Here is a 9,240-nt window from a genome sequence, read left to right on the forward strand (position 1 = left end):
AACTAAAGCTTATGGGTCAGATGGAAGGAAAAGATCTCAGTATATTCCTTCTAATGGGAAATCAAGTCATATAAATAACTTAGTGAGAAGATTGGCTGGTGGAACTGATGGTCAAAAGGAAGTGAAGTGATTGGGTTTTCAAAGAGAGCATGATGCCAATCTAAAATTAAGCATGGCATATCATTGACCAGTAGGGTGGAAACAGGGCTGGCAGTGCTGTTGCTCAAAAATATGGCCAAGACTTCTCAGATATACTGACTGTTGGATTCCCTGCTCTGCCTTCACTCCCTCTTCTGCTGGAACCAGTTTCAAATGCAGTTGATTTTTAGCAGGAGGTGTTGATAAAAACGCTGACTCTCAGCGCCTTGACACTCAGGATAAATTTTTTAAAAATACATTTTTTCATCATAACACGTTTCCCTTTAGGTTTTTAGTTTTGTCAGCAGTGGGAACAACAACAAAAATCACAATAAAAAAAAAAGAGGAGTATACAGGGGGAGATCTACAGCCTTTTAAAAATCCAATTCTTTACACTTGTCCCAAAAGGCAATAAAGGACTATCTAAAAATGCCATTTCCCAAAAGGGCCTGTGGGTACCTAAGAAACCAGAACACTGGGGAGTAACAATGATTCCTGGGAAAAGCTGATGTAATCGACATTTTATTTTCTCCAAACAGATCAGAATGAAGGATTTCATTGCAGGGAAGAATGTCGGATTCTTGGCCACTCTGACAGGTGCTGGATGCCCCGGAACCCCATGCCCACCCGCTCCAAGTCCCCTGAGCACGTGAGGAACGTCATCGCGCTGTCCATTGAAGCTACTGCTGCTGATGTTGAGGCTTATGACGACTGTGGCCCCACCAAGCGGACTTTTGCAACCTTTGGAAAAGATATCAGTGACCACCCGGCTGAGGAGAGGCCCACCTTGAAAGGCAGGAGAACTGTCAATGTGACCATCTGCAGCCCCAAGGTCAATGGCGCTATCCGGGAGGCGGGCAATGGCTGTGAGGCGATTAGCCCTGTCACCTCCCCCCTGCACCTCAAGAGCCCTCTGCCCACCAAGCCCTCCGTGTCTTACACCATTGCCCTGGCGCCCCCGGCCCGTGATCTGGAGCAGTATATCCACAGTGGCCCATCTCGTCCCTCTGAAGCTGAGCCCCGTGGAGCTGACAGCGAGAAAGTCATGCATGAGGTCAACCCCACTCTGAAGGAGGGTCGTGACAAAGAGTCTCCTGGTGTGAAGCGTCTGAAGGATATTGTTCTCTAAAGCAGTTTCGGGGAAGAAGAGAGAGAAACCATGCTGGTTTTCGAGGAAGCAGGAGCTGATTGTTTTAATTGCTCACCAATGGTTGGTTCTTGAGTGGCTGTTATTTCAGAGCTTTCCCTAAATGTGTTGTTTATAAGTGACTATCATTCTGTGACAATCCCTCTCGTTTCAACAGGCAGCAGGGGTGTTCAGGTGGAGCAAATTAGCTTTGGCTTGAGTTGTTCATGGGGCCTTGATGTTGGGGAAACAGACAAATTCAGTTGTGAAAAGTATTATGTATTAAGTGTTTGAATTTATATATTTTTCTATGTCAAAATTATAATATAAATTACCATTGTTTGTGGAGGATTACATTAAAAAAAAACAAAAAAAGGAGAAAGCTCTGGACACCTTTAATAAGCTCGCCACTGTTTTGTAGTGTAGACAAGTTAATGGTCATTTATTGTGTACTATTCATTGATTCAGTGATGTGAAATTGAGCCCCCAAAAGGTTGTTTCTGAAGCTTGAGTACTTTCCAATGCCGCTACTTTGCTGTGGACACCCCTGCTTTAAGAACCCTTTTGCTAGCTGTGCTATTGTTGTATTTGATATTGCAAATTGCTATGTGTGTGGTGACGGCAAAAGGCTTTTTTGGAAGTTGGTGTTTTTTTTTTCTTAATAAAACTATAGACAAAAACAAAGTGCAAAAAACCGAGATGGCAAGTGAATGAGCAACACCACACATATAGATTGAATACTTGGAGGATACTCACTCATGGTGGATACCCATGTAGTGATTACTCACCACCTTGCAGAGTATTTCTCCTGCCTTTCAGTCTTCTGCCCAGATCAGTGATAGATCATCACAGAAAGTCATTTTTGGATATTCTGCTATCTAATTTGCAGTTGTCAGAACTACTGTGCTGAAAGTTTTATGGCATCAATTTTTAAAATTTTCAGGCCCTGAATGGGAAAGTTGCTCCTGAAGTTATCAGTTTCCAGGCTTAGAAATTCCCTGTTTCTAATCGTCTAAAATTCAAAAAGACTGAATCTATTTTGAGATCTAAATTAGCATCTTTTCTGACACACCCTTCCTGATTCAGTGTTTCCCAATCACGATTAGAATTAGACTGGAAAGCATGTCGGGGGCTGGAATTGAGAACTCCATGTTGCTCTGTATTGTAGGATTATAAATAGGAATAGAGTAAGCAGTGCAAAGTGTACATTTAGGAAAAGACAGGTAACCAGTAACAGCATCACTAATTCAATTACTGTGCCTTCTAAATGGAGACACTTGGACACTTGAACTCGTCTTTTTATGACTAATACTTTAAATTAAAAATGTGAACAGGAAACTATTAAAATAAAAATCCTTTAGATTTAGCTAACTCTTTGCTGTAGGCTAGGAATACACCTTTTATTATTAACAAGTTTGTTATGCACATTCTTTTTGTTTGTTTCTCCAACTCCATTTAGTGTCTATTAATATTTAGTAGCCAACATAGTATTCTCGCACCTTTAAAACTAAACAGATAAGTCACCTTTGCTCTGCCTTGGTCTTTAAAAAGTTGTTTCTAGAGAAACAAGTTTTGTGGTTCTGTTCTCATTTGTTTCATTTTTTGAAATTCAAGAGTACCCAGAAAAAAGGCTTAGAGGTTAGAGCACCAAAATGCAAAAGAGGATTTATTTTCTTAAGTTTAGATAAGTGAGCTCTTTTAAATGTTTTATTTTTGTCTGAGTTCCTGGCTTTATACATTACTAGGAATATTTTCCTTTATGGGAGGGAGGGCTTTGAGGGAGGGTGGTAGGTAAGGCAATAGGGATGGGGTTCGGTAGGGGAGAAGATTTCTGAAAAAGAACCTATAATGAAGCTATAAATTCATCCTTATTTCTTATTCAGTGCTGAATACTACCTCATACAAAATATTGGTGTGGCTGCAAATTTCCCTCTAAAACTGATATAAGGAGAGATCAATTACCATAACATCTTCATTTCGGCTCATTTCATTACCTCTCACACTTTTTTTCCCCCTCTGATTCATTTCATTTTAGCAGATTTCGAATTAGGTACTTACTTGTGTTTTCAAGTGACTATTTGATTAACACATTAAAAATTATGTTTTTCCTTTAAGTTATGATGGCTGCCTGTAGAATTTTGACTGTTCTTCGCCTGATCCATCCTGATATTATGTTATTAGCTACCACATCAAGGTCACTTTTGAGTCAGATTTGACAGTTTTTGTACAGGTGTATTTCCTACTATGCTCAGAGGGAGCTGAGAGGATTGTGGCAAGTGGGAATATTAAATATTATATGGCTCTTGAGCCAGAGAGGGCACTGGCTGCCATGTCTCTTACCAGCCAGGTTTAAAATGGTTAGAGTAGCAGTGGCATCGATTTTGCTTCCCCCCCCCCATTTTTTTCAGAATTCAGTTTCAAGCTACAGTCTAATCCCTTTTCCTTATCAAAATACTTTTTTTTTTTCCTCGGTGGGAAGTCAGAGAATTTTTGGCTCCCAAACCCTTTTGAGCATGTTCAGAGAATTCCTGTCCTTAAGAAAGTATCTTTTTTTTCTTCTACAACTGTCTGATGTATACGTACTCCCAGAAGCACAAGTGCATCCTAGGAGGGCTTTGTAAGCTCGTTTTATAGATAGGCTATGCCTGCAAGCAGGAATTTTGTGCAAGGATCCTAGATTTCCCTTTGGCTCATGTTTTTCCCTTCTTCCTTTCAATATGTCTGAGGCAAAGCCACATAAGGCCAGAGGGCCAAATATTCTTCCTTTTCCCTCTCTAAACATGTTACACATTTAAAACATAAGGGAGCAGTTTCAGTTCCTAAGTTCTAGGGAGTTCTATGCCATCTATCCTGATGTCCCTTTTGGGAAGGAGCTGGTGTTGAGGCATGACCTGCTTTTCTTAGAGCTGCGTTGGGCACATCCCTGGGCAGGTAAACTTCTTCATGCAATATAAAGGCTTTCGTCTGCATTGATTGTTTTCCCCCAAATATGGGAATATGCTCTATACAAGGAATAGGAAGAAGAAGAGAGCCACGCTATGTGCAGTCTCTTTTTTCTTTTCTCTATACTGACTGATCTTTGAACCTGTTCAGAGTGAAACTTACCATCTCTTTGATCCTCTTAAAGCCAGTAGAGTAAATTATGATCCACCTTATTGCCCGGGCCAAGGGATGCTGCAGTTCCTGAAGGGCAGTTGTTCTCAAAGTGTAGTCTTTGAACCAGCAGCAACCACATCACTTGGGAACCTCTCAGAAATGGTAATCCTCTGTTCTCACCTGGACCAACTGAAGCAGAAACTCTGGCAGTGAGGCCTAGTAATTCATATGGATCAGATGCCCACTAAATGTTGAGGGCTCATTAAAGCACAGGTTGATGGACCCCACACTTAGAGTTTCAGCAGGTCTGGGGCAGGTCCTGAGTCTTTGCCTCGTTAAAAATTCCGAGGTGATGCTGATGCTGCTGGTCCAGGGACCACACTTTGAGTATCACGGCTCCAGAATAAACCTGCCTCGTAGAGCTAATTGCACACGTAAGGTGCCCATTTAAACTAATCTGTTGACATGGTTACCCACTGACCATGAATTAAAAAGGTTAAAGGGAATACAACGTAGAACTCTGAAAATTAGCAACACCCAGAGTATCATCCCGATTGTGTTCCTTCAGCATACAACTGATCGTATGATGGGAATTCAGTTGAACTTTTCACGTTGCTCTATCATATCATTAACAAGCAAAAGAAAAGTGGTCCACTTGAAGCAGCAAGGACAAAGGGCAGTTTGGGGAGAGGCAGGGTGTAGGGGATAGCTCAATTGGGCATCCAGGGTGGGAAAAGGATTATTATTGTACATAATAGGAGTTCTGGTTGGAATTCCAGTTCACTCCATGGGGATCATTTTGATGTTGAATGTTCCCCAAAGCATCCTGACAAGTCTGGTCCACTTGGCTTTTTACCCAGGGTAATAAGACCCTAACTGACTTTGAAAACCTGGCATACATGAGCTTAAGAAGTCCATTGTATACAGTCCTAGTGTTTGCCTTCTCAGTAAAATTACATTTAAGGATGTCATTTCATGAGTCAAATTGTATCTGCTGACACTGAAGTGTATTGAGATGTTGTTCTTTAGTTTAAGTATGTAACTATTCAAAGGGGATGTGTGGGGGTGGGGCTGGGACCGGGTGGCTTTATATTGATAATGAACTATTCCAGAGCAAAACACATTGTCCTAATGAAGTTGTTGCAGCTCTCTTTGTTTTCTTGTGAGGCTGGAATTGGCCTGTGGGTCACTTGTTGTGCAAAAGTGAATTAATTTCAAATAGAACTCATATTGCTTTTGTAAAACAAAGAAAATCAACCACCTTGTCTGAAATGTATATTGCAAGGCGCTCTTGGTAAAGAACAAGCCACGAAAACCTGATCTTGATTGGAAAGCACTGTAGGTCATTAGGGAAAAACTAATGAGGCTGATTGTTGCTCCAGCTGTGTTGGCAGTCAAAGATGACCTTGTTACTAACTGAAAGTTGCTGTCAACTTTAGCAAACAAAACAGCTAACACCATTGCAGCACTGGTTAAGTCGGTTTTTACGGGCACTAGCTGGCGTTCAGCTGAGGAAGGCTAGGACACAGACTTTAATGACCAAGAGCCAGACTAGCTCAAGCTAGAAATTCAGCAACAAATACCTCCTTGTGCTATTTGAATGCTAAGGTATTAGTTGCAAAGGCTTACGCCTTCTCTCCTCTAGTGAGGGGAATGAGCCTGATGACACTATTACTGTTTACCTGTCAAACCAGGGTGGAAATTTAGAGGGATGCAAGTACAGTATGTCTCATTAAGCAGTCTCTGTTGCTGATTATATGAAGATGACATTGTTGTATATGCTGATCTGTATGTTATGTACATTTTCACAGTGATTGAATCATTGTAAAAAGAAAAAAAGACAAAAATCACCACTCTGTCTATTTTATGAAGATGATAAAGCAGCTTTATTAAATTATTACAGTTATGTTTAAATGGTGTTATCTGCCACATTGTTTCCTTTTATCTGGTGGTTCTGTTTCCCCCTTAAATGTGTTTTCTCTGCTTCAAAAATTTAATGCATTTTAGTATTAAAGGTTATTATGGAGAAATTGTTGAGTGTTTGGTGACATGTGTCTTAGAGAGCATTGGTTGGCTCCAGGATAGGGTAACTCTTAGGCCAAGGAGGTAACCAGCCCTCAGCAGGGTCACTGGTGTTCAGGCCCACAGGGTTCCTCTTGCCTTTTCCACTTCACGCAGTTGCCCACTCTCCAACTAAGAGGGGAGTCTTCCTTCGATCAGGCTGTAGTCATTTCCTGAGTGCCTCCCCTCCTTCCAACCCCAGTTAATACCATTTTCTGACGAGAGAGCCCCATTCATATCCAGAATTGTAAAGACTTTTCTGGGTGGTACTTTAAACAAGAGCACTAAAACCATTCTTTAAGAATAACCATTTCAGGCCAACTTCACAGTGGGACTTCTCTGAAGAATTAATTTTAAAAAAAGGTGAGAAATAGTAGAAGCTGACAGCAGGAGAAAAGACAGTTTGAAACAAAGATGACCTGGCTGCCCCTTTGATGCCTTCCGGTTTGAAAGTGAGGCAACCAGGAGAGGCTCTGACTTTGCACATAACAAGGCTATAGTGTAAGTCCTGATAATCTTTCTTTATCCAAACTCTTGTTCTCTGGGACTTAGCACTTGGGCTGCAAGTATTCAATCTGGCTGCAACTGGCAGAAAAAAAAAAAAAAATCCCAGTAGAGTAAAAAAAGGGGGCATGGCAGAACATTTCCAAAGGGTGCCTTTAGTGGCTAAAGGCTAACTTGCTTCAGCATGACCTATTCTTTCTGGACCATTAAAAACAAGATCTCAAGGAAATCCACTGTTTCCCTGGATCTCCGGCTTCCTGTTATCTCTACCCACCTGTATTAAATTGAGAGTGCATCTCATTCCCCAGAATTAGCCCTAAAGCCCTAGCGATAGCCAGATACTTGACGCTGCAGTTTAACAGGTGTTACATCGGAATGTGAGCACAGACATGCTGGGACGAATGAAATCATATATGCAGATGTATATACAGATGTTCACAAGACTCACAGATGGTCATAAAGGTGTATTGGAAGGAGGCTGATCTGTCACTGGCTTGGAGGCCATGAAGTCATAGGAGGCTATTATGAGTGCTTATGTGCTAGCACACCAAAAGTGTAAGGAAAAAAAGTATCTCTGACCCTCTTCCATTTACCTTTTTTTTTTTTGGCCTCAAAAAGGAATGGCAACTCCTCCTTAAAATAAGATCCTTCAGGGAATGAGCAAGAAAAAAATAAGTTGTTGCATGATGAAGGGCGTTCATACATGCAACACAAGTACATCCAAGGTCATGGACAACTACTGTACCTCTGCCAAAAGTGGGAGCCTTGCCAGATTAGAGGCATAATCTCAAAACTATTCAAGTTTATAAAACAAAACAAAGCAAATTATTAAAATAATACACTTCTTCATTTTGGTAACAAAGTACTTGTGACTCACCTCAGATGTCATTGATTTTTGCTGTGTGTGGGGTCAAGAAACCATGGTGGGAAACTGCCTAAGAGGGCAGCTTCTGATGAGAGGTGTCAGCTGCTCTAGGGACAGATAGGACTCCCCATGTTCATTATTTTGGTTTTGGGGTATAGATATGCCACCACATGCAAGGGGATGGGACCCTTAACCTGCAAAACAAAATTCTCCAGGATGGGATCAGAGAGGTGTTCTCCTAGAGTTTTAGGTCCTAACCTTCCTTTATGTTGGCCCATGACCTCCTTGCATGTCTCACACTTCCATCGTGTGCTGCTTTTTTTTTTTTTTTTTTTTAAGATTTTATTCATTTGACAGAGAGAAAGACAGCCAGAGAGGGAACACAAGCAGGGGGAGCAGGAGAGGGAGAAGCAGGCCTCCCGCCGAGCAGGGAGCCCGATGCGGGGCTCAATCCCAGGACCCCGGGATCATGACCTGAGCCGAAGGCAGACGCTTAACGACTGAGCCACCCAGGCGCCCCGTGTGCTGCTTTTGATGTGGAGGAGGATGGGTGAGAAGTGACGTGAGATTCTCTTAGTTACATGCAATTACTGGCAGGCTGGCTATACCCCTACCTCGTTCTCTCAATGATCAGTGCGCCGCAGGGAATCAGTCCACAGAACCTGGTGGGGAACCTCTGCTGTTTCTGCCCAAAGGTGAGGGGGAAACTGTGCTAGTGGCCCCAACATTTCCCTACTTTCCTTCTCCCTGTGTGTCAATGTCTTTACTTCCCCCCAGGTGCCCAAAGCCTTAATTTTCCTTAGCTGTCCAGGTTTTCCAGTATGCTCCCCTCTCCCCAACCAGAGTTTTCTCTTCTCTTGTGATTGTCTCCCCCACTTCCTTTTCTACTCTAGATTATCTCTAAAATTTAGCCACATCCCGTTTTTTTCCCTAGAGTTCTTTTCTCTGCTAGGGTTCAAGGGAAGTCAGACTTTTATTGAGCATCTACTATGTGCCAGACACTTTCCAAATATCATCTCATTTTATCCTCACAGTGACCTTATGTAGTGGATGATGATATCTCCATTTTATATACACACAAATTGAAGCTTAGAGAGCTTAGGGGACTTGCCCAAGGTTACACAGCTACTAAGTAGCAGAGCTAGGATCCAAAACCATGTCTGTCTACTTAGAGATTATTACTCTTTTCAACTACCATTGGCCCAATGTCATGGTCCAAAGAAGTGATCACAACAGTGGGATTTTCAAGCCAGAACGCTTTTGATCAGCCTCACAGGCATCTCACTACTCTCTCTATACCCAGTGCCTGCCTTTCAAGTTGCATTAGTCATGCATGACAGGACTATGGCTCCTTTTAGAGTCTGTGCACTCTAGCTAGTCAACAGCCCTTGAAATGAAGGTCTGGTAACCCTATATTCATCTGTCCCTCTGGGTTTCAAGCAATCTGTCA

General features: G+C 42.0%; 1 protein-coding gene across 3 annotated transcripts in view; it reads left to right on the forward strand.

Moving 5' to 3' along the window:
- Window positions 1-6,386, forward strand: part of PCDH19 (protocadherin 19) — a 125,965-nt gene extending 119,579 nt beyond the window's left edge. For all 3 annotated transcript variants that reach the window (XM_035026202.1, XM_035026029.1, XM_035026116.1), the window contains one exon: window positions 678-6,386. In XM_035026202.1, the coding sequence (XP_034882093.1) occupies window positions 678-1,267 (590 nt within the window). In that variant the 3' untranslated portion in view covers window positions 1,268-6,386. The remainder of the gene's footprint in view (window positions 1-677) is intronic.
- Window positions 6,387-9,240: the final 2,854 nt, after the last annotated feature.

The sequence above is a fragment of the Mirounga leonina genome, unplaced genomic scaffold (genome assembly GCF_011800145.1).
Source record: "Mirounga leonina isolate KUSES-001 unplaced genomic scaffold, KU_Mleo_1.0 Mir_101414, whole genome shotgun sequence".
In the NCBI taxonomy this organism is placed as follows: Eukaryota; Metazoa; Chordata; class Mammalia; order Carnivora; family Phocidae; genus Mirounga; species Mirounga leonina.